At 37.0% G+C, this 27,518-nt stretch overlaps 1 protein-coding gene across 1 annotated transcript in view; it reads right to left on the bottom strand.

Annotated features, from left to right (window-relative positions):
• The window catches only part of exoc4 (exocyst complex component 4), a 116,478-nt gene that overhangs the window by 55,675 nt on the left and 33,285 nt on the right, over positions 1-27,518 (bottom strand). Inside the window, exon 10 of the mRNA XM_039668056.2 lies at positions 13,458-13,554. Within this exon, the coding sequence (XP_039523990.1) occupies positions 13,458-13,554 (97 nt within the window). The remainder of the gene's footprint in view (positions 1-13,457; positions 13,555-27,518) is intronic.

The raw sequence follows: 27,518 nt of genomic DNA, 5'->3' as shown, positions 1-27,518 counted from the left end.
ACTCTAATTTGTATCCTTTAAATGGGCAGTTTCCCTAAAGCACTTTGTGGATTATAGAAGGAGTGAAGAGTGTTTGACCCAGAGCTTAATTAATGCAGAAAGATAGATTGTCCAATCCAATAATGCAATTAAAGTTTATTAGCCATTAAACACAGTGCATCTCACTCTCTCTATACAGTATATATCTCAAATACACGATTCTTAAATAGTACCGCAGGGGGGCACGATGTATTATTTGATCTCAAACTCATGTATGAGAAAAATAAATAAAAAGTTAAATGTTTCTTTGTTGCTACCACATTGGAAATTATTACATACAATGTAAATGTAATGTACAAGTCAATGATCAGCACATTAATAATTAGTATTCCAAATCCTGTTGCAATGTAAACATAATGTAAATGTATTAATATGGTACATAGCACGTTATAGGCCAGGCTAAAATTGTGTTTTTGGCCATAACAATAAAAGTCCAAAAGTTGGACCCCATTGATTTTCATTATATGGACAAAAAACTGCATTATATCTTCCTTGTGTTTCCAGTGGAAAGAAAGGTCATGCAGGTTTGGAACGGCATGAGGGTGATTAAATGATGACAGTATTTTTATTTTTGGGTGAACAGGTCCATGTGATTTGTAACATGGGGTCCCTGCTCCATCTCTTTATCCACAAAAGAGTTCTCGGCCTAACAAAAAGACTCCTGCTCTAATACAAGATGGCCTCCATTTAGACAAGCTTGTTCCTTTTTTAGGACACTCTCTGAAATGGCCACTCTCCTCTCTTCTTTTTTCATCTTCTCTTCCTCCGTTACTCATCTTCCTGGAGATTGAAAGAGGAATCTGTCCCCAGAATCAACACAAGAGACCGGCTTTCTTCTGAAGCCTGACCCCAGACACGCCGAAGGATCAATCAATTACTTCTCCACTTCAGCAATCAAACAACATTATTATCAGGCATCAGCTCGTCGACCTGGAAAGGCTGGCGAATCAAAGGCTGCTGTGATGTTGCTGCCAGAGCTCTGTGGCTCGGCGCTAACAGAGAGTGGCACCTGCCCTCCGCTCTGGGAGGTGAAACACAAAGAGGCAGAGATACGCACACAAACACGCGCACACACATATGAACACTTCTTGAGGTGTTAAGATGAAAGGTATAGACCATTCGGTTATCTAGAAAGGCACATTCATCTGACCTCGAAAACCAGGAGCATACATGCACACAAACAAGTCAGTGAATCACCATTTCCTGTAAAGCCCTTTAGATGGCTTCAAAAGCACTATGCTAATGACTATGCTCATGATAATGCATTTATATATGGCCTCAAACCAGTAGTGAAGCTTGCTTTTTTGGTGTGCTGGTTTTTATACGTACTGTGAAATTATATAACCAAACATTAAAGGAATAGTTCACTCAAATTTAAATCAAGGTGTTCCTGTATGTATGACTTAGTTACTTCAGTGGAACAAAAAAAGAAAAATTGCGTTAAATAGACAATATATAGACAAAAACATTCTTGGATTAAAGTTTTTTTTTTTTTTTTTTTTGAGTGAGCTACAGTATACCTTTGAAAATGTACGTATATAACAATAAAATAAAATTAGTGCCGTCAAACGATTAATCGTGATTAATCACATCCAAAATAAAAGTTTGTGTGTATATATATATATATATATATATATATATAAATACACACACATATATATATATATAAATACACACACATGCATGTATATTGCATGCATATTATTTATATATAAATTATATATAAATCTATATACAGTATATACATGAGAATATTTATTAAATATATATAAGCATGGGTGTGTATTTATATATATATATATATATATATATATATATATATATATATATATATATATATATATATATATATATATAATTATACACAGTGCACCCACATATATTATGTAAACACAAACTTTTATTTTATAATATAATATAATATAACATAATATAACATAATATAATATAATATAATATAATATAATATAATATAATATAATATAATATAGTTTTGTTTTCATCACATACCCAAACAATAACCAAAAGTTAGACTCCCTGGCTAAAGATGCAAGCTCCAGAAATGAGATAAATAATATAAAATAGCTGCAAAGAGTAAAATCAATGCAAAATGGCCCAACACCATTAATGACAATATTTATTTAGCTAAACCTAACTAAAATGTTTATTAAAGAAGAGAGCATTTTTTGCCTGAAGCATAAAAAAAATACATCTGTGCCACAACATACCTCTGAATTGATATAAAATACAAAGATCTTTATAATCAAAACAAGGTAGAAATGGAAATGAAGGTCAGAAAATGTGTGGGGAAATTATTAAAAACAGAAAAATAATGAAAATAATTCCATAATCCCGCAAACTAGGTCACCTCTACAGCTCCCCTTTCCCAAACCACAGCAATGTCAAAGGTCAAAGGTCACTAGATAGCACCACAGAGGGAAAAAAAAAGACCCTGCCACAGATTTTGCAAATCCATTCCAAGCTATCCTCAATAATTCATGAAGTTCCTGGCTGGGGTATAATCCAACCACTGGAGGTTAAAATCAAGCTCGTTTCATTATTATAGTGAGAAGTCATTGTGTGTGAGTGACCACAACACTGAGCGCAGTTATTAATGGGGAGCTGTCCAGCGGCGCAGTGACTGTAGTTTCGCTTGACAACAGGAGGGATAGCCCCATCCCGCCAAGGTCAAAGGTCATTAGTAACGGTAGTGGTATGCGGGCACTGTGCTTATATCATACGCTCCGGACAGAGTGCCCGGCCTGATGGAGACAGAGAGAAAGGAGAGGCATGTTTAATGCATGGCCGGGTGTGTGGAGCTAGCCGAGGCTATTCCGGGCCGTAGTGATGACTATCACTGCATTAGAGAAGCCACTGGGCTGCGTTAATCTTTAATAACACACATAGGACGATTCATGAGTTGCCTAAGATCCTCATGACAGTGGTCCTTATTCTTCTCAGGACACGTGTGTGTGTATGACAACTAACCGGCTGTTGACTGATGAGGTACGAATTTGGGGGTTTCATCATAACTCTGTGAGCAAAAGGCAGACAAAAGTATGTGCGTATATATACAGTATAGTCCAAAAGTCTGAGGCCGCATTGGTAAAGCTGGTGATTTTTTTTTTAATTTGAAAATAAATAAATGCACAAACAAAATTAAACCAAAACAGACAAAATCAAATACAAAATAGAATAGAATAGAAAATAGAATCATTTTAAAAAGATTACTCTAATTTTTTCTGATTAATATAATTAACAAAAAAGAAGCATTGTCAGTAGTGGTCTCTGACTTATTGAATCCCCTTTTGTGTGTGTATGTGGCTGTCCATACATTTCTATTCCAGGCATTCAACCATTCCTCTTTGGTCTCCAGACACTCACCTTGACGACAGCTCTCCCACTGTCTATCCACACCTTCCCTGGCTAACGCTTATCACTGGACGTTGTAAGTGAGTCAGTGCTGGCATTCCAGAGAGTGATAATTGGGGTGTCTTTAGTAACTGCAACTGAAGTTGGAAACTTACAAAATAAAACTTTTGTTGAAAGTGTTCATACTATTCAGGAGTCGACACCAGTAAAAGGTGATATATGCAGTATATATGGTATTCTGCCTAGATTAAAAGAGTATATAAAGCAATATGCATAAATTTAAGTTTGCTGTGCTACTTTTTTGTCACTTGAGCCTTCACATTCAATCAGATCCAAAATTATGTCCATGAGTATTACAGTACTCACTGTAGTGTTGGACTGTACTATTAGTCAATTTACCCATGTTGGACTGTATTATTAGTCAATTTACCCATGTTGGACTGTACTATTAGTCAATTTACCTATGTTGGACTGTACTATTAGTCAATTTACCCATGTCGGACTGTATTATTAGTCAATTTACCTATGTTGGACTGTACTATTAGTCAATTTACCCATGTTGGACTGTACTATTAGTCAATTTACCCATGTTGGACTGTACTATTAGTCAATTTACCCATGTCGGACTGTATTATTAGTCAATTTACCTATGTTGGACTGTACTATTAGTCAATTTACCCATGTTGGACTGTACTATTAGTCAATTTACCTATGTTGGACTGTATTATTAGTCAATTTACCTATGTTGGACTGTACTATTAGTCAATTTACCCATGTTGGACTGTATTATTAGTCAATTTACCCATGTTGGACTGTACTATTAGTCAATTTACCCATGTCGGACTGTATTACTAGTCAATTTACCTATGTTGGACTGTACTATTAGTCAATTTACCCATGTTGGACTGTACTATTAGTCAATTTACCCATGTTGGACTGTACCATTAGTCAATTTACCCATGTTGGACTGTATTATTAGTCAATTTACCCATGTTGGACTGTACTATTAGTCAATTTACCCATGTTGGACTGTATTATTAGTCAATTTACCCATGTTGGACTGTACCATTAATCAATTTACCCATGTTGGACTGTACCATTAGTCAATTTACCCATGTTGGACTGTACCATTAGTCAATTTACCCATGTTGGACTGTACCATTAGTCAATTTACCCATGTTGGACTGTACTATTAGTCAATTTACCCATGTTGGACTGTATATTAGTCAATTTACCCATGTTGGACTGTACTATTATCCGACTGCTATCTCCTTTGCACTGCCATTTTACATTTTAAACTATCAAGTTTTGAAATTTTTATCTTTATACATTGTCAAGAACTTTTCAACTGAATCTAAATGTTTTCTATATTCATGAATGTGTATTTGTATGTTGGTATGTCATGTGTAATTTTATGTCGCCTTGTACCCTGCACCTTATCTTGACCAGGTCGCGGTTGCAAATAACCTGTTCTCAACCGATTAACCTAGGAAAAAAAAAAATCAAAGAAATAGGGTGTACATACACTCACCTAAAGGACTGAATTGCATTAATTAGAAATTGAACAGGTGTTCCTTATAATCCTTTAGGTGAGTGTATTATGAACTGTATACAAAATATGTACTGCATAAAGATAGTATGGAACTATACTGAACACAGCCAAGTTTTGTCACTTTGGAAGTAAAAAAAAATAAGAAAGAGACAACCAACAAACAAGCCACAATCTGTGTGTGAGAGAGAAAAAAATGAACGGGGGAAAAAAACTCAGTTTCCCACAATGCACTGGTCATTTGAGAGATAAAGCTGCCAATGTGCCTTGAGGTGAGTGTGACAGAATGTTCAAATTCACTCAGCTTTACTATCATTAAATCTTAGCAGTGGGAAAACACAATGACTTTCAACTCAAAAAGATAAACTTAGAAAGCTTTCCATAAGAAACGACAAGGCTTAGAAATCCACTGGTCTGTCAAATCTCAACCACAATCTCAAGCACACGTGTGGTTTTATTAAATTCGAAAGTTAGTGAGACGCAGAAGCAACTTGCTGAAGTGGCACTTTTTCACGGCGACTCCTTTGTTCGATACTCAGCTCTTTAGTGTTTACTTATGCATGGAGCGCCGCAGAGAGGAGGGAGAGATAAAGGGCATCTGCAAGATAAAGCCATACCATAGACGAGGGAAACAAGAGGAGGAAAAGACAGCAAAGCAGCAATCCCTGGCCCCCCCCTCCCCCCTCCCACCTTTAAAAAGAGTGCGGATGTTCGCCAGCGCCAAGCAAAACAAATAGCTGTGCTGCTCCCTCTGCCTGTTTTCTAACCTTTACCACCGAAAAATGTATTGTCTTCCTCTTTCGCTGTTCTGTTTCTCTTTGATGTATAATGCAGTGCAATATTCACAGCTACGCCTCATAGTGTTTGTGCACATACGAGAGGGGTTATTTATTCAAGAAAATCCCTGGATATATGAGAAAAGATTTGGAGGGAAAAAAGAAAGGAAAGGCCCAGCTGAGGATACTCTTAAGACCTGCACGCCGGCTGAGAAACTCGTGCTGAATTCTAATTGAGGCTGGATTTGAACAAAAGGACATTGTGCTAAAGTAAAAATGAGAGGCATATACTTATTTAACCTAAACATGGGTTGAAAGTGAAACAATACAGCTTTTTTTTTTTAGAGTGAACCGATTTAATTCCATAATGTGAACTAGGATCAAAAAGATGTTGAAGAGAAATTGATTGGATTTTGAAGAGTGGTCCCTACACGATAATTGGTAGACAAATAACTGCCATCAGCTGAAATGGAAAGCAATTTCAGAGGTGGAAGAAGTTATTATATTTTGATGAAAGTCAAACTTCCTTTTTTTCTTTGAAATATCTCACGGAAATTGTTCACAATAGTACTAAATCACATTGACTACGTAAAGTAGTCTATTTGGACTCAAAAACATCTCGATTTAATTTTAATTTACAAGTTTATATTATCACAAGCAAGGCTGCTTCTTTTCCAAATGTTCTGTTTCAGTGATTTTTAGATACAGTATTTTAAATGGAAACTAAAACACTAGTTAGAATAAGTAAATGGAGTCCATTTTTGTTATATTTGTCAACTTTAAAGCCCAATATGACCAAGCCAGATGCAAAACCTGTAACTAAGAAAGGATTTCAGTAGGCCTCTGAACACCTGGGAAGTACTCCTAAAACAATTTTTGCTTCTTTTTTTTTCTAAAACTTTTAACTGTGGTGGTCAGTCTAAAACATAGGTCTTCAACCCCACTCCTGGAGGCCCACTTTCCTACAGAGTTTTCCTGCTTTCCTCCGACCCAAATCAAACACGCCTGAGCCAGCAAGTCAAGCTCTTCAGGATCGCTTGGAAATCACAGACTGAAGCAGGTTTGATAGAAACTCTGCAGGGCAGTGGGCCTCCAGGAGTTGGGTTGAAGACCTATGCTTTAGACTGACCACCACAGTTAAAAGTTTCAGAATAAGACAAAGATTGTTTTAGGGGTACTTCCCAGGTGTTTAGAAGCTGAAATCCTTTCTTAGTGCGAGCGACATTTGTCCTTTCCGTTGTGAGAGGACACCAAATCAGCTGGAGACACTACAAGGTGCACATACTAGTGGTGGATCGATGGCTCACCCCTAATCTCTGTCAACACAGAGGGAAGGAAAAGTGACAGAGAGACAGAGAGAGAGAAAATGCTTGTAGCACGAAAGCGACAGACAGAAGATTATTCCAGCCTTTGGGCCACTAAAAACAGGCTAAACAAACCCTCTCCATCCCTCTCTAATCAAAGCACATTGATATTTGCAATTGATGCTAGTGATTAGCGTCTTTTGCCCTTTTAGACGCATAAAAAACAGCATTTGCATCTACTGAGATGAGAAGCCACAGCAAAATCAGTTATTTCATGACCACTCATGCTACGTGTGGTGAAACAATACTGCTTTTGTCTGATACAGATGCATGGTGACACATAGGCATGTCTAAATTAAATGAATATTTAAGGTTTGAAAAAAAAAACAGCATTTGTTTTGTAACAATTTCTAAATTATGTTATATTTAGGCTTAGAACGAAAAATGAAATTGCCAATTGGGGTAAAATCATTTAATTTACTTTACAATTTGAAATATTTTATGCATTTTGCTTATCTTTTGAGGTTTTGATGTATTTACTAAAAATACAAGACTGATTAAGACAGTCTGCACTGATGTAAGCTCAATTACCAAATTCAGACCAGTCCACATATCACAAAAAGCAACAAGAACCAGTAAACTGAGAGGTAAACACATTTGTATGGAACCAAAAACTGACTTTGTCAACTGAACTGACATATGGAGTCATTTAGAGACACGCGAGGCCATTCTGGCTAATGGCAGTTTTCTATTGCACAGTTTGTTTACATAACACTAAAGTTTGACTTTTTCTTCAGGAAATGTCTGGCAGATGGTCCACAGAAAGCTAGCCTCCTACACACAACTGACATGTTCTTTTGGAAGGTGATAGCGACTTTTAAAAAGATGTTTAACAATGTGAAAACATGTTATGTCTAGTGCAGTTTCACAGGCGGAAAGCCTTTCCGTCATCACAAGCCAATCAGATGACAACGATGAAGCCTCAAGGGTCTGCTAATCATATTAGAGGACCATATCCTACAACTATCAGTGAGGTCCTTTACCGTCACTTGGTCCTAGGTTTCCTGTTGGTACCCAAGTAAAAAAATATCCAATAGCATTGGCATTCATATCAAGGTCCTTGGTTGACGCAAGATCTGAGACCGTGACCAAAAATGTTTCGCCTCCATCTGGGTTACGTCAAGACACATACCATGGAAAATATATGACGAGTTCAGATGCAAAAGCCTCCAAGTGAAATTTTCTTCTAGAATGATCATTGTTAACAAGCTTGTACCATATATTTATGTTCAGCAATTTCACTTAAATGACAATTAATAGGTAATCTTCATTGCCATCGAAGTGAAATTTACAAGCTTGATAAAAATGATCATTCTAGACGAAAATTTCAAATGGCACTTAGCATCTGAACTCTTGCAATCCCTAATGCTACGTTCACACCGGACTGACGCACGTAAAATCAAAAGTTTGAAGCAAAATTTACGCGCGTCATAATAGAAATCCTCTTGGCGGCCATCGTTTTTTTATATTGATTGAGCATTCATCGAGAGATTCACCGCACTGTATTTGCTCCGCCTGTCCCGCGCCCAGTTTGATGACCTGTTGTCATCACCCTCACCCTCGCCCTCATCCATCTAATCTAGCTGTCATTTATTTTTGTTATGATGATAAATAGCATTCAAAAGTTATTAACCTGTCCTGTGATTTTTTTTTCTCACTCACGTCCAGACACGAACTTATGCAGATGTATGTTGGTTGTCTTTACATCATAATACTATTAAATTTAATCTAGATATGGAATGAATAACATTCAATACAAAATGAACATGTCTCGTATCTAGAAATAAAGTTTTAAGTGATAAAATATTTGCTTTGTTGTACATAAGAATCCCACCATGCATTTAGTCATTTTACAAAATAATTTCTTGAAGAATTCAGATACTTCACCACGTGAGCAAGCAGCTAGGCTCCTGATTGGTTAACGCGGCGCGAAAATAGCACTAACTAAATCATTCGCGCTTAACGCGCCAGACGGTCAATTCGCGTGAACTTGATGTGCGAATGAGGCGTATTTGCGTCTACCGCGCCGCTCTCTACGCCTCATTCGCGCCGCAGGAATTTTTTACGCGCGTAGCGCATCTTTGCATTGACTTAACATTGAAATCATTCGCGTCCGGCGTGAACGTAGCATTATTCTCATTTATGTTTTGCTTTTAAAGGGAAACATATTTTGCATTAAGAATATTTTTTCCCCTTTGTAGAATTTATTATATTTTAAAAACGTTCCTGCAAATATATTTTCAGACATTTGTAAAACACAGGTCACACACTGAACACACTCAAACTGACACACTATTAGAGAAAATGTGTTTAACTCTACGCCACCAGTGGGGGGAAAAACCTATAGAACTGTCCAGGAAATTGGCCCCAGCCATCAATAACTCGGAAAGTTTTGACACTTCTCAAATAGCATCCTCTGTGATCTACAGAATTGCTTTTTCCCCCATCCCTTTGAAGAAATTGATACCTTGTGTTAAAGAGAGCAAGAGAGAGATCAAAAAGAGGGGATGGAAAAAAGATGTCAAACTAAAAAAAAAAAAGGTGCTACAACAGGGGGGGAAAACGAGTTTTACAATTATATACAATTGTATCTAAGTGTGAAACTGATGGAAGACACTGTAAAACAGAGCTATACAAGGCAGAGGAGGACAGAAAATAGAAAACGAAGAAAAAATATATGAGACTGACAGACACAGTGACAGTGTTTTGTCACTTGACAAGTGCTGTTTGAGTTTGAGTATGGGTTTATAGTTTAAGGGCACACGTTTCCTCAGAAGCCATCCACAAAAAAATACAGTAACTGTCAAAAGGTTGGAAACATTACAATATTTTTGAAAAAAAAAAAAAAGTCTCTTCTGCTCACCAAGGCTGCATTTATTTAATAAAAAATACAGTAAAAACTGTAATTTTGTGAAATATTATTTAATAATAAAATAATTCCTCAAGTCTTCAGTGTCACATGATCCCTCAGAAATCATTTGAAGATGCCGATTTGTTGCTCAAGAAACATGCATTATTATTATTATTATTATTACCACTAGTAATAAAAATACAATTAATTTAAATAATAGATATGAGATATTCTGTTTGTCACATTGCGGAAGTATGGTGCCAATTCATGTTGACACATAAACACACATCAAGCTCACAATCAATGATTTTCGAAACTTCAGAAATGTCACTTTTAACCCAACCCCCAATACCCCGTCCCCTAACATCTGTTCTCAGGCAGGAGTGTGATCTCAAAGACTCTGGTCCTTGCCAGGCCTAATCACCTTTGAGCATGGACACATACAAGAGGAGAGATTATGGCAAACCACAGACTGCCCCCTTTTCAAAATGCCAACTTCAGTCAGGGCAGGAGGGTTTAAATGCCATTCAAATGTCAGTGCGAGGCCCCACAAGTCAAACTAAATTACCTCCTACCTGCCCCGTCTCCCCTCTTCGCTGTAGTGAGCATGTTTCCAATTCGCATGCGTAGCCAAACACACACACAAATATAAAAACCCACAAATGACTGAAAGTACTTCCAGACTGATTCAGGTGGTTGAAAGCAACGGAATCGTACACAAACAAACAGACACGTACACAAGCGGCCTTTATAAAGCAACCGTATTGATCTATTGGGAGATTTGATACACAGCAGAGTGTTTTCACGCTTTGTGCTGTACAGTGCTAGCAGCAGCCATATATTAGCGTACAGTGAGCTGGTCTGGAAATGTGTGAAGTTCCCCAAAGGAATTATCGATCCCCTCGGACTGCTCCTCCCCAGCATCAATCAAAAAAAGCATCAACTCCACACCTTCGAGATCTTAACGTCAGCCTCTTTCACAGAGACTATTGATCACAAATTGCATGGTGAGTTGATTGGCAGTAACATTAAGAGCCTGTATTGATTTTGATGTAAGTTTAGGTTCTTCTCGGTCACTGATAAAACAAACTCCTGCATCAGTCCGCACAGGTGCTGTTCGATCGCCAAGTGTCCGCAGTAAATAGGCATACCGTTGGCAATTTATGTCTATCTAAAACATATAAATTGCAAATATGTATATGATTTTTCTGGACAAATTATATTTGTATTTATCTGCTGCTTTTGAAACAGTGGGAAGGTTTTTTGTTTAGTCAACAAAAAATTACATTAAATAATCAATAAACACATTTAAAACACTGATGAGAAAAATATGACAAAATATTTTAAAAATGTGTGAATATTTGTTATTATATATATTTATATATTTTTTTAACAAACCGGATAAAAAAGTTTTTAAAGTTTGCACGAAACAGAAATTGTGAGTCTTTTCTTCCCTATCATGACATTTACAAGTGAAAACATTTTTTTTTTTAATGTATTAAAAAAGTTAAACATTTTGGTGCAAATATGCTTAATATATTTTTACACATTTTTCAAAATATATAAAAAAGTAAAAAAAAAAAATATGAAAATAAAAAAAAAGTTATGTTAAGTTAGTTAAGTTTAAAGTTAAGTTTTTCATAAAAAAAAGTTACGAAAAATTAGGAAAAATAAGACTCCAAAATATGTATTATGCGTGTTTATACATTTTCTACAAGTATTTTTACTAAATATATAAATATATAATAAATATATAAAAAAGTGAAAAAGTTTGTTCTTAAATACTGCTGTAAAATGAGGAAAAATAAGACTGCAAAATATGTATTACAATGTGTGTTTCTAAATTGTAAAATGTATAGATTAGTCTGCTACAGTTTGGCACAAAGTGTCCTCATTTTCATATTATCATGAGCTAAAATGCTATTTCCGTCAACAAAAACATGTCACTTTAGTTCACTGGTAATTTGATATATATATATATATATATATATATTTTTTCATTTAAAAGGACATTTCCATCAAAAGATAAAAACTATGATTTTGACAACAAGTAATAAGTCAATTTATGGTAAAAAATATTACACCCATGTTCCCAAAAGCAAAGTCGGCTACAAGGATATCTTTTTCCTCAACACAAGTTCATGAATATTGAGGTTGTGATTGCTAATGTGATGTGAACATGAGAAAAATTTGGATGAGGATGTGGTACCATTACGTCAAAACTGTTTACACCCGGTCATTTCATGATCGACTGATCATCTGATTTGTTAAAACGGCCCGCCTGCCGACTCTATACATGATGTGATTGGCCTGACCAGAGTTTAGTTTTTCCAGCTAAAATGTCTATGGAGAGTTGCTAGACCACACTGGCTGTGAAATATTTTTTGCTGTCACTAGGGTGCGTCTAGATTTCTAGGATACAGTGAAAGTGCAGTTCTGAGTCTGCTCATTCATTTAGATAGGAGCCTGGTCTTGTTAGTCCGAAATAGCTACCCGGAGGCGTTGCCAAGATGGCGGCCAAGTGGCATGACTTGCCTACGACTTACTTTCTTTTGCATTTTGCATTTGCATGCATTTAGACTTGTCCAGTTTCATCTGGAATACTGCCCCAGACCACCTCCTGATGTGAGCGATCAGATTTAGATTTAAATCGAAAGCGTTTCGGAGGGCATTTACACCTGGTCGTTTCACGATCGGATAGCTATCCAATCTGAGAAAACCCATGAAGTGACCAGGTTTCCAAACAAACAGCTCATAAACTGTGAAAAACCATGTTAAAAACAAGCCACATGATTTGTGATTGTATTCATGTTGTAGTTTCTCATTCTTAAGCCTAATACTTAATAGGGTTAAAGGTTTGTTCTATTAAAAACATATGCTTGACTTGACATGGGTTAAAATGTCTACAATAGGTACAGCAGGGCAAAAGCCGTACATCCACAGAGTGTGCAATAAGGCCAAAGGGTCTTTTAAAAGAGTGTCTGAAAAGGGTGTTACATCAAGGAAATAAAAACAAGCTTTCTGAGAATGACACTGACCAAATCTGGAAAAAAGAAATAGATAAATAAAAAAATAAAAGAAAATCAATGCAACACGGCTCAAAAGTAATTGTGAGCAAGAGGAGTATCGGGAAGTCCAGTCACGTTGTGGGCAGGACAACCATGCTTGGGATATGTCTCTGAATTAGAGTGGTAATATGACAGGGCATTAGTGGGCTGGGCCGATGATCCAATAGATTAGGAGATTGAAAGGAAAATTGAATGCGGAGCGGTTCTAAATGGAACACTCCAATTGATACCGTCAGAACAAATCAAACTCAATAGCAGGGGCTCGGTAAAGACGCGGTAATGGCCGCCGGCCATGAAAAATATGGAAGGAATGGGAAAAAACAAACACATGTAATGGCGAAATAGATGGATGAATCAGGGGAGAGTTTAAACAGCTTGTTGAAATGCAGCTTTATAAAGCATGTTCAGGAGACACATACATTTGTGAACAGGACCTACCTAAGCAATGGCTGAAAGATGACCGTGATGTTTCTGGCTCCCGGTTTACACAGGAACTTAGTCTCTCCTCCCTCAATCAGGTTATCATCAGCTCCACCTAGACAGAAAGAAGCAGGAAGAAAATGTTAACAGACTTTCCTCAAACACTAACTCAATTGATACGGGCCCTTTACATGGGATGCATTCTTGTGTTCAGCACAACAGAATAGAAAACATTTGAAACAATAGAACACAGTTGCTCTAACAACAAAACAATAGAATGCAGTTGTTTTGAAAAAAATCAGTGAAAGTTAAACATCTTTAAATTTGAAAACGTAAAACATGTCACAATTATCAAAGAAATGTTTATAGCACACAAAAATGCTTTCATTGACAAGTGTACAGCTCAGTGGTCATTACAAAAAAAAAATTGGACGGCTAAATGTCAAAACGAAACAAAATAAAACGAATCAAAACCAAACAAAAAGCAAAAAACGAATCAAAACAAAATAAAAAGCAAAGAAAATGAATCAAAACAAATAAAAGCAAAAAGCAATCAAAACAAAGCAAAACAAAACGAATCAAAACAAAAGAAAAAGCAAAGAAAACGAATCAGAATCAAAACAAAAAGCGAACAAAACGAATCAAAACAAAACAAAAACACAAAGGCAAAAACAGAACAAAACAAAGAAAAAAATCAAAAAACAAAAGCAAATCAAAAAAACAAAAAAAAGTGTACAGCTCAGTGGTCATAACAAAAAAAATTAGATGGCTAAATATCAAAATGAAACAAAATAAAACGAATCAAAACAAAACTAAAAGCAAACAAAACGAATCAAAACAAAAAGCAAAGAAAACGAATCAAAACAAAACGAATCAAAACAAAAAGCAAACAAATCAAAAAGCAAAGAAAACGAATCAAAACAAAATGAATCAAAACAAAACAAAAAGCAAACAAAACGAATCAAAACAAAACCACATAGGCAAAAACAGAACGAAACAAAGAAAAAAAAAATAAAAGCAAAGTGAGGCAAAACATTTGATCAAATCATTGCAATTACCACAAGCCGGAGAGAGAAATACAAGTCCCCCCTCCTCTTTCTCCCATTTGCTCCTCTTTGCCTGTGCGTAGTCCTGCGCTAACAGGGTTAATAAGAAAATCATGGCTGTGTAACTCTCTCATGATGAGACAGGGCCCAAAAAATCAAGTGAGCTCCAATCCTTATTAGCTCCACTCATCCACAAGTAATCAATATAATTGACAGCAAGAGAATCAAGTCTGCCATCAATAAGAACATTCCCGGGCGGACAGAAGGTGTGTGCGCGTAGCCTCATGGGTCGATGAAGTGCCACCGTGGCAGGCCACTGGCATCTCTCTCGCACAGTGACAATGTTATTCATTAAAATTTCACAGCCCTTTGAGATTAGCCACTGGAGAGACTTCTGTGACTACGTAGCACTAAGCCCGGCCACCGCTATCCTGACAAACACCACGCAGGAAAAAAACATCTGAGACACTCGTGTGCACATCACACACACAATCCCCTCGTCGAAGAATCACTTTAATTGCTTTTATCAGTCAGTTGTTGTAGGAGATTTCTTGCCCAGGGGATGGGAAATGAGTCCAGGAACACAAATTAACGCTGGAAGATTTATGTGACACACATATATCACGTTGTGTGATGGGTTTTGATTGCCATGGAATTACAAGTGAAGCAAAAGAGCGCGCTTGCATGATTCGTGTCCAACGTCGTAATCTCAGACCCACTGGTACGGGTTTAATCGCACGTCTGGAATCGGAGTTATCCTTTGTTCATTGTTTTGAGAGGCAAGACGTGCTTCAAATGAAGAACGTGTTCACCTTTTACTGCACTAAAAACCCTGCAGTGCACCTGTCCGGCATTCACACGCACCTCCCGCTGCTGTTCCTGTCATTTCCACCTTCCTGACATTCTTCATGGAGCACGTTCTGATGAAAAGCTCTCTCGCTCCCTTATTTCATTTCCACCACTTTTTCTCATTAAAAAAAGACAAGAGGATTCTTTATCCTCTCTAAAAGCTTTCTGGTTGGAGCTCTGGCTGGCTCTTAAGTTGCTGCTCTGGAAAGGGAGCTCATCTTCCTTTAGTTTCCTGTTTCTCTTTTTCTCTTTATCAATCCAATCTCTCTACTGATAATTCAATTAAGACTCAATTACAACTTCAAAACAAGAAAACACAGCTGACAACACACACTCCGACTCTGACCTAAACAAGCGACAACTGGTACAAAGGAGAGTTGTATGATAAAATAAATACTATTTAAGGGAGGAAATAGGTAAACAACAACTGAAAATAGTGACAGGTTTTGTCAAAAAAAAAAAGAAAAAAGTGAAGGATGACTTGCAGCATCAGAAAGAATCGGTTTTAAATTATGAATAAATTATTTGTAAAGTTTTCCACCAGACAAAATTTTCCAGATATTATTTCAAATAAAAATCATACACTGACGAACGTTTGTCAATATCTCCTGTGAAGAATAAAACTTTTTTTAGAGTGCAGACCTTAATATAATAACCTTATAATAAGAAAATGATATGAAAAAATAAATAAAATTGTTGATAAAAGACTGAGACATTTTTAAAAAAAAAATCCTTATTGTTAACCTGTACTAGTTTCCGCTTTAATGGAATTTCAGTGCTCATTAAATTTATACAATTCTGAGCGGCTTTCATTTGCTATCATTAAATTGTATCATATACCACTTTGCTCTCTATATCAGTTTGAGCCATTAAAAAAACCAAAACAGTTGATCACTAATTAAAAACACATAAATGAAAGATGCGCTAGCCAGCAGGTCAAAGTGTTATGCAGCCAGATTGTGCGGTTACATTTAATGGCACAGACAGAGAAGAAAATGTCATCCCACGCCAGCCTGGCTTGACTCAAATCATTATTCAGATTCTAGCACATATTAATGAAGGTCCATTAAAATGTTGTCAGCACGACAGACTTTACTGGAAAAAGCAACTGTCCAACATCTGCTGTGTTAAATATATCATTTATAAGCAACAGTTTAACAAGTTATTTCAACATTCAAAAAATAAACAAATGTGAATAAATACGAGTTAGCTGGTCTAATTTATTATAATGTCCCTCCACATCTGTTGGTGGTTCATTATTATGCTGAAGAGTGTTTCCTTTAATAATCTGTGTGTGCATAATATTATACGGGAGGTGTTATAGCCTGGCCCGGTGGCCCCTGTAGATGTAGACCTTTATAACGAATTTACATTTCTATTATTGGCAGGCACTCTCTTACCAAAGCGACTTACAAGAAAGTGCACGTATTGTGCAAGTCAGTCTGATGAGTGAAAAATGTGTGACTGCGCATACACGCACACCTCCCACTCAAGTCTGCCCCCATGTAATCAAGCCAGCCAGTGACTTAGTGAAATTGCATTAGCTACACTTTCGTGGGTTTGATTAGAAATGGTCTGTTCTGAGACTCTGTCCCTGCCCGGATCTACAGCAGAGAAACGTGTAGTGCCTTCACTAACACCAGTGGATCCATCCGTGCATGTGTGTATGCAAAAGAAACAAATGCATGTCAATTTGTGAGGGCATGCAATCAGGCCAAAAAGTCTGCTGTGGAGTGTGTGTGTGTGTGTGTGTGCAGAAACATTAACAACAGATCGGTGATCACAATGAGTGTCAATATTGGGAACTGTTTGTGTAACAGTCAACTCTGATCCAGTGTGTGTGTGTGTCAGCAGAAACATTGACAACAGATCGGAGATCACTCATTTACTATGAGTGTCAATATTGGAGCATTGTTTGTATAACCCATACAGTCAACTCTGATACAGCTGGTCTGTGTGTGTGTGTGTGGCAGACCAGTTAACATGTGCAGCACAGAAATAACACTCAAACTCTCATTCAAAGACAAATATAAAGTAGTGTGGGCCCAAAGTATCTGGACACTGAAGTCACACTAAAAACATGTATTAATGTCACTGCATTTGAAGCAAAATATGACCGCAAGTGGCATTTACAAACAAATCATGTTTGAATTCAGTTCCTTAGAAGTATCTTCTAGTTTTGCAATTACTTATTGGACCCAAAGTCATTTTGTGTGGATGTGTGTAGTCAAATCTCAAGGTTCGAGGTTTGGAATGTTAGCATGGTCTTGTTAGCCTCTGCAGGTACTTACTTTCTGTAATCAATCTCCATTAATCATTCAGAATTAAGTTCATTTCGTCTGACAATCAATTTAGTCAATCAGTACCATTTTTAACATTCTATCTATTGTGAATGTATAGCTGTTGCCATAAAAGTAATAATAAAAAAAAATAAATCTATGTGCATTCTTCCTTTAAAATTATACTTGATTTGATATTTTGTTATCGAATCCATACATGTACACAGTTTTAAGTGTGGCTAAAGTGTACAAATACTTTTTTAATGGGGCAAGGCCTTCCCCAAACATAAACGCATACTTGAAAACACACGTAAACACAAGGCACAGCCCATTCTCTGTTCGTACAGTGCTCTGACTTGGTCTTCACGGGTTGGTTATCAGTTGAGTTGCCACAGACAGACAGTCTACACAGCACAAACCCATACCAGCTGCCAGGTTTCTCCTAACAAAACGGAATGAAGATCGACAGGTGTGTGCATGTGTGGCCAATCAGTGCTGTCAGGCAGAAACCTCCATCTTGAAAAAAGAACAGGCCAATTTTCAATAATTCATGACTTCCCAGTTGGCCTGGTTATAATTCCTCTTCCATGTCTCCATGTCTGATTGGCTTCTGATGAGACTCCTCTATTATTAAAACTAATTTTAAGGGGACAATTTTCCAATATTTCCGTCAAGGAGAGAGCCGAGACCACTAGCTCAGTATGTTGACAATGCACGCATGACAATTAAACAAATTAATTAATGAACATACTGTATAATTGTGGAAACAGAGTTGGATAAATTATTAATTGTGGCATGATGGGCAATTCCCCTTGCTTCGGATATGATGCTTTATTACATGTATTTTTAATAAGGCCAGGTTGACAGACAGCTCAAAATTTTTGCACTTAGAACAAAACAAGTCTCCCAAGGTCAAAAACGCCAGGTAGTATGGAAGCAAAGTCAAGTTGTTGATTAGAGTGACCACGATCTGCTCCTCCCTAAAAATAATGGTGTGTCTAGTGTCTGTCTAACAGCCCTGATTACTGAGCCATCACTACTGCTTCATTTCACTCCATTACAAAAAAGAAAATAAAGTCAACCCCTCCACTTCCAATCCGATACTCATGCCCATAGTAGCACATACCCTCTTATTCTGCCTGTCTGTCTCTCTGTCGAAATAAAGCCTGGCCCAGTTTCCTTCCCCCCCCCCCAGTTTGTTAAAAAACTGAAACAGGAAGTGCTTCTGGACCAGTGTTGTTTACATCTTGCGAAATGGTCTATAGTAAAGGCTGATGCCATGCTAGAATGTAACAGCAAATGTTTTAGCAATAGATGACCAATAACTCATTAATCATACTAATTAAATAAACACTCATTCTTTGTATAGTTTCAATTTTGTAGAGGTAAAATAAAAAGTCAAATAGTGATACCAAACATAGTAACTGGGCTGATGAATAGATTCTATCTAGTGTTTCCAAAGGTTTGAGGTCAGAAAGAAGTGTATTTGATGAAAGCATTTGAAATATTGTTAAAAAATCTATTTTTATACATATTTTAAAACTCCTATCTTCAGTGTCAAATGATCATTCATAAATCATCTAATTTGCTGATTTGGTGCTCAAGAAACATTTCTTATTATTGCCAATGTTGAAACTGACTTTTTTTTACAGGATTCATTGATGAATAGAACATTTAAAAGATCAACATTTATTTGAAATATAACTCTTTTGTAACATTATAAAAGTTTTGAGGTCACGTCTTGATCAATTCAATGTGCCCTGGGTGAATAAAAGTATTATTTACTTTTAAATAAACAAATCATACTGACCACAAACTTTTGAACAGCACTGTACTTTTATATTGTCCTCAAAGACAACCACAGCAGATTTACATGATGGACAAGCAATTATTAAAGCAGGTCATACAAAAGACAATTAATTAACCTTGAAACATGCAACAGATAACCCAGGATTATATTAACCCTGGGTTTAGCCATTTCTGGCATTGTTGTCTATCTATCTCTTCATTTCTTTCTCCATAGGCCACCTCTGTTGAGTCTCATTGTGATTGGAGAACAGGAACATACGATTTGAGATGGGTCTCATCAGAGAGCCAGTGATTGTGATTGTGTTTAAAAGGCTGTTCCACTCATCCAGACATCATCATCATCATCATCATCACCCTTGTTCTCTGTCCTCTCTTTCACCTGTTTCGCTCTCGTCCTCCCCTCATGACCCCCTCCCCACCGCTCCTCCTTCAATCACGCCAATCCCAAATGAAAGGTAAACAAGCCTGTGACAGCCACGGTGATGATGGTCTCGTTGATTAAAATTAGCACAGGTTGTGAAACACAGACACACACGCTCCCTCAGACAAAGTCTGTAATTATGTGTCTGCCCTACGTCTGATAACAGCTACAACAATCTAACTGTATGACAAACCAGAGAACTTCAGAAATGCAAATAAAAAGTTTGAGCTGTTTACCCTGTTAGGCACCGTTCAACATCAAATCCTTCAAACAGCGTTTTTTCCTAACCAACCAAATATTAACCTTTTTTTTTTTTACTATTTATCATTTCCTCTCGGTTCCACTTCACGAAGGAGGAAAGAAACAGCAAGAGACCGTCTCCAAGTCAATACCCACAGCACCACTGATATGTTATTACCCTCCAAGTCCATTTCAGCCAATCACGGGCCAATCTCATCTCACCACTGCAGTAATTCAATAATGTGTCCATGATGAGATCCACCTCAGGACTCCACTCATCACAGTCGGCCCCCCCCCCCCCCTAAGAAAAAAACAACACAATCACGGCCCGTAATGCTGTTTCAACCCTAATCAGCTTCTGCTATAAAATTACTGGGAAACAGATTGAACATGAAGCATCCGCCCCGACCGCATGCCAGCTGACTGCTGCTACGCTCTGTGACGGAACTTGGGTGAGTGAATTTCAGTATTTGACTTTATGATCTGTAACTCAAAGCCAACACAAGCATACGAAACTGGCCATGCATTTAAAAATGGGTGTTTTTTTTCTGTCCATTACAAGTTCTGCCTGGCAGATTGTACAATATGACCCCAGTAAGATCCACACTGCGATATATGCATCTTATAACTTATATATTTATATCCTTGATATATTAACATCTTTAAGGCAATATCAATTATTAAAAAGTCTAAATTCAGAAAAAAGGTGAGGACGGATGGATTGATAAAAAGGTAAAGGTGAGAGAGTAAGAGAGGGGGGATAACATGACAAATTAGTAAACAAAATAAAAAGATGTCTTTCAACAGAACAAGAAAAGTTGAGGATGTCCTAATGGCTCAAACAGCACTCTAGCACACACGCTAGCACTGCGACTGATTGGCATGAAGTGTGTATTGCAGCGTTTTGTTGACGCTCCACAGCTGGTGGGCCGCTCTTATTTGTATAGATTCAATTCGATATGCTGGATGAGGAGCCAAGGGAGCAAATATAATGAAAAAACAAAAGGAAACCCACAACAGCATAAAGGAGTAATTTAATTGCTCATTTCTCTTTCGCTTGTTCCCGATGACTCTCTTCCTCAGATGCAGGTATTAGATGTGATGTGTCAACATCTGTGGCTATAAAGTCTCCAGCCAGATCTATTGGTTATCTATTTATTAAGTTAAATCAGGTGTTTAAGAAATCAAGGTTGAAGCCGCTGAAACATACACGCAATAGAGGATATTTTATCAATTTTCTAGCACACATGGGCACAAACACACGGCATCTCGCTTAAAGAGCCATTTAAAGTGCTTCGCTCTCATGTGGCGTCTGGAGTGCCATATCTTTTCTCTGTCTCTGGGCTCCATCAGGCCTCATTTAGCACACAGATCATCAAGCTCAGCAAGCAAACACACACACAAACACACTTGTGATGTTCTGAGACTTTTCTTAAAGGTATAGCTCAGAAAAATAAATAAATAAATTTATGACATCATTCACGCACCCTCAATTTTAATCCTGATTGTCTTTCTTTCTTCTATGCAACACAAAATGTGTTAATAGCAGAATGTCCAAGCTTCTCTTTTCTATATAATAAAAGTGAAATCTGACCAAAAATGATCAGTGAATAATAACTTAAAAGTCTTCACACAAAGCTATTAAATAGCTAAACGGCAGTTGGAATGTAGCTTACAAGTTATTATATGAACAAGTTTTTTTTTTTATTCTTTAAGGTGCTCTTTTTCTTGATGGTTGCAGTCCCCAATCCACTTTCATTGTGTGGAAAAGATACACGTCCACTATTTAAAACCTCTCTTTTTGAGTTGCATGAAAGAAAAGACCGTGAAACGGTCAATTGACTGCAATATCCCTAGCTTGACGAAGTCATACTCCATTGGGCTGTGATTATGGGGCATGTTTCAACCGAACCAGGAAAGAAAATGCCTCTGCACTCAATTGGATAGACCTACAACCAATCAGAGCCAACCTTGATCGGGGCTCTCTGTTCCTCTTTTAAAATGAATCCTCTGTCGATATCTTCTATAATAGATGCAACGGTGGAATCTACACATCTCGATTCTCCAGCGGCAGCCATCTTTGTTGTAAATTAATTCAACCCAAGCGCTCTTTGGTGACGTGGATGATTACATTACTGTTGATCATCTGTCCATCATCGTACAAAGCCCACCCTGACAATTTGATTGGTCCGAACAGCTCTGGTTCGAGCATAGTTGCTCCACAACAGATCAAGTCCAGACCGAACTTCCAGACCTCAAATGTTGGTGGGACTAAGTTTGGCTGGCATCCAGGCTAAAATAGCCCTTTAAAGGGAAACTCCACTTTTTTTGGAAATAGGCTCATTTGACCACTCCCCCAGAGTTAAACAGTTGAGTTTTACCGTTTTTCAATGTATTTAGCCGATTTTCTGATATTTAGAAGAATATCAGCAACCAGACAGTCTCATTGACTTCCATAGTAGGAAAAAAAATATGGAAGTCAATGAGACCAGAAACTGTCTGGTTACTGATATTCTTCTAAATATCAGAATATCGGCTGAATGGATTCAAAAACGGTAAAACCCAACTGTTCAACTCTGGGGGAGTTGTAAAATGAGCCTATTTCCAAAAAAAAGTGGAGTATCCCTTTAATCATGACTAAATTCACCATCAAAACAATCAGTCTCATTGTCTCTTGAAGTATTGTCAGGTGTGTTTCATCTGGGTTCAAATCCCAAAAACAAACTTCTGACCTTTTTGTGTCCTTTCTATTCCTCTCGTCGCTGTCCATCAAACATGCTTTGATTGTCTGTCAAACAGTGAAGCCCCTCTTCAACAATCACACCTAACAATGCCCCCTGTAGCGTCTGTCTTTCTCTCTCATCCTTTCTTTCTCTCCAGCCTGATTGCATACTGTCTTTGGTGCTTTTAGAGATGCTAAGAAATGCCAATGCTGAATACAGAGGATATGGGGCTAATCAACATCTACAAAAATAAAAGGTCAAAAGGAAAGGAACGAGCATGAATGAAAAAGCAAGCGAGCAAGAACAAGAGAAAGAAACAGAAAGGTCAAGACCACCGATATCTGGCATGGATTAGATGATGATGCATGAAAAACAACAACAAAAAAAGTACACAACAAAAACTCTCACAGATTATTATTTTTTTTTAATTCTGTTACTTATAAATCATTTGACCTACTAAACACTCATATCCAATTTCGCTCTTATTTTAGGATTTTCCATCATTGCAACTTGACAGACAGGCTACATTTGGTCTGAAATCATCATTTACAATCATCTAGGTTAGTAAATACACACAAGTGCCACCATTGGCACATGAGCTTTAATAACTACACTGTAAAAAAAATAAATAATATATTGTTGGTTTAATTAAAAAAAAAGTAAGTAACCTGGTTGCCTTAAAATGTTAAGTTCATTGAAATGGAAAAAGTGAGTTAATACAATGAAGGAGAATGATTTTATCATCAGAAACTCAAAATAATTTGTTATGTGAACTAAATAAAATTATTTAAGTTGATTTGACAAAAGAAATATTGTTGTGATTGCTAATCATGAAAAGATTTTTTTAACAGTGTAGTAGAGCAATTAACATTTTATTTAAATTTTTTTTTTATAAAATAAACTAAAATGCATCTTTGTATCAATAATGTGAAGTGTAAATGTAGCTAAAAAGATTAAAAAGCAGTTACAAGGAAAGGAAGAAAAAAAGATAGGAAAAATATCAATCAAATCATGTTTGTGTATGAAAGAAAAAAAGACATTCGTCACTTTCCCTTGCTTTATATGTGGCCAAATCCAATATTTATGCAATAAAGTTCAATGTCATTTCAGGTTCTAGTTTAAAAACAACATATCAGAACTGTAAAGTCAACTCAAGTCAACTATTGATGGGTTTGATGATAAAGAATCTTGTTACTCTTGAACTCAGTTAAGTCTCAATTAAAAATGAAACCTTTGATATATAAATGAACAATTCAGAAAATGTTTCTGTAAAGGTGCACAGATATATATGAATCACCTGTGCTGACCCAGAATTTAGTCTCTGTTAGGATGTGTGAAACCTAAATCAGCACTCTGACTTTGAAAAGTTTGAAAGGTCTCATAGAAACATCTCTTTTGTAATGGAGAGCGAGTTATCTGGAAGTGCCAGTAAGGCTAGAGTTTTTGATGGAAACACTACTAAAAAGAGAGTCCACAAACACAACAACTATTGTTAGTGTAGAGAAATCTGACAGAGCTTATATAGTCGCACACACACTTTCACACACACGCCCATATACACCTCCTCACTCCACTGGTGAGGGATTTTTCCATTTGCACCTCTCCTACCCCTATAGTGCTTCACAAATCAGAGCGACAGACAACAACTTTCCTCCACCCACAGCCCCGCCACTCAGCATGATCCACCTCTCTCACTCTCTTTCTCTCTCTGGGGAACACCAGACTCATGCATAAACAAGACCTTTATCCTCTCGCTGTAAGCCTAGAGGAGAAAACTCAATTTGTATACGTGTTTTCACAGAAAAAGACGAATCTGCTTGCGTTGTGATAATCCCTGCCCAACACGCAATGAGCTTTTCTGTATCAGCTTTGTATGGTTTGCAGGTTTGTGGGATTGAAGCAACATGTGATGAAAAGGCCAAAGGACAGACATATGAGTAGATGACATATACAGTATTATTCCTCCTGGATCCGTCATATAAAACAGAAAACAATATCTATTGTAAATCACAGATTCTCAGGTGTGGTTGAAGTGTCCATTTACTTTTACTGAGACTTGGTGCTCATATGAGAAATGCAAGTTTGAGTTCAGCTTGCAACATGAGCTGCTCCCATTTTTCTATCCCGTTCCCTGGAATTATCCACTCATTCTCCAATATACCCAAAAATCAAGCATGGGAAATCGAAAGAGTGGAGGGGGAGAAAGAGTTTGTGTGAGCCTTGGTGCATATACAAGAAATGAAAGTTCGAGTTAAAACTCCAACATCTTCCAATCCCGTTCCAGCTCACTTTTCCTGCAATTTTCTGCTCATTCACCCCTACACCTGTCTAAAACTGACAGAAACACTCAGTAAATGAGTCTAGAGAAGCCTCCAATCACATTCTCTATCATTTTCTCTCAGTCTCACTATACAAAAAAAAGGTAAAAGCGCCAAAAATGTAGAGAGTTTGGGGAGAAAAAGTTTTGGTGCACATATAAGTGCTGATAGTTTGAGTTCAGCCTGCAACATGTTCCAATTCTCCCCATTCTCCACTATATCTGGCTAAAAATTATGAAAAAGCCATTAAAAGAGTTGCAAGAAATGCAAGTTCAGTCTGCAACATGCTCCAATCACCTTCTAATTAATTTTCTTTTCATTTTTCTCTCATTCTTAATGATACCCAACTAAAATATTATGGAAAAGCATAAAAGAAATGGAGAAAGAAGAAACATTTTATATTAGCCTTGGTGCACATACCAGTGCTGCAAGATCGAGTTCAGCCTGCAACATGCTCAAATCCCATTCATGCTCACTTTTTTCTATTCTTTCATATAAATATACTATATATTTCATATACTTTTTCACTAGATCACCTAAAAAAAATAAGAAAATCACAAATCCGCAAAAAGAGAAAGAGGTCATCTGAGCCTTGGTGTAAATTTGAGTGCTGCAAGTTTAATTTCAGCCTGCGATATGAATCAATCCAATTTTACCTATAATATTCCGCTCATTCACTAGTATAGCAGTCTAAAAAATATATACATATGCAAAACCCTCCTAAAAAAAAATTAAAGCAAAGGGAAAAAAGAGTTCTGAACATATGAGTTCTGCAAGTTTGAATTTTGCCTGAAACATGCTCCAATCCTCATTTCCCCCTACTTTTCCTTTCATTCTCCACTATACCTGTCGGAAAAATATGCAAAACCCAGACAGAAAGAAAGAAGAGAGCACTGAAGCAGTAATGAACTCTTTAGAAAGAAGTTGAGGATTAATTGATCTGTAGGAGTCGTGCTAGTGGAGAGAAAGCTGCAATTAAGCTACAGAGGCTCTGAATGCAGTCTTATAATGAGTGCTACAAACATACAAACGTTCACTTAGAGACTTTCCACATGACATTGCACACACACATAATTGCAGTCTCACGCACCTCTGACAAAGCTGTTTTCTCCAAGACTGGTGAAGTGCTATTTTATTTACAGCAGATGTTGAAATTTGATCATTTCATATCACTAGAAAACGGTACAAAGCTTAGCATACTCAATCGATCAATTTGTGTACTTGCAACCCTACTAGTGAAAATTGCACTGCACTGACTGAATTGTGTCAACAACAAAAAATATGTTCTACTAAATGTCAATGTGTATATGTGACCTACCAATGGTATTAAACCTTTGTATATGTGACCGTGAAGGTTGTTCTGAGAAGGCATTATACTAACTGCAGGATCTGCTTATTTATGGAGGATTTTCTTTCCAACCATTCAAATAGATTAGACGATCTACTCATCACAATGCTTCAGTCTTGAATGTCTGTGCGACTGAAAACTAAATCAAATTAAGAAACATTCCTGTGTCGGCTTCAATACATATTGTCATTTTTCTAATTTATTCCCTAAGAAATCCATGAATGGCCCCTCTGCCCACGCAATGAAACAAAGACTTTCAACTCTCTTCTCCCTCCCTCCTTCTACCGAGTTGACTTATTCCGTCTGACTGTTAAATTATTTCATTCCTTCAATCTTCTCTCATCCTTTCAGGCGACAGACACAGCGACCGTATTGTGATGGCACAAATGAACAGTGGAAATTTCATCTCCTATTTGGTGGTGTGAGGTGCTCTAGCAATCAAATGTTCTCCTTCTTTCACTCGTGAAGCATTTGAAAGAACACCATAAGAGTCTTAGAAGCCCATTTACTTCCTTATCTCATTAATCTCCACATCCACCTTGCTCTTTTTGCACCTGACGGGTCGACTCTCATTGGATATCAATTGAAATTCTACCTGAAGAGCTGTGGGGCAGAGGAAAAAATGAAATTGGTGCGCTTCGTGAACTTGCCACACGTCAAGAATTTTGAATTCCAAACGAACATCTTTAAAGGGATAGTTCACACAAAAATAAAAAAATAATGTCACTATAATAACACACCCTGATTGTTTCAAACCTTTATGTTATGAACTATGGAGACGGGGAAAAAATTCACACACACACAAAATTAGTGTCTCTTTGCTGTGTCTTATCACTCTTGAATAAACGATAGTGTAATCATATACTGAAGCGCAGCCAGAGGATTCCAAAAAAAAAACAAAACAAAAAAAAACGGATGCTGCATTAATTGCATTAAACATTTTTAACGTGTTAAAATGAGAAAAAGAAGTTAATGGCTTTAATTTTGACAGCCCTAATAAATATATATGAAATAAACTGCATAATAAATAATAAACTGCAACATAA

The sequence above is a fragment of the Pimephales promelas genome, chromosome 24, assembly GCF_988280905.1.
Source record: "Pimephales promelas chromosome 24, fPimPro1.hap1.1, whole genome shotgun sequence".
In the NCBI taxonomy this organism is placed as follows: domain Eukaryota; kingdom Metazoa; phylum Chordata; class Actinopteri; order Cypriniformes; family Leuciscidae; genus Pimephales; species Pimephales promelas.
This window is presented reverse-complemented; position numbering and strand designations above follow the sequence as displayed.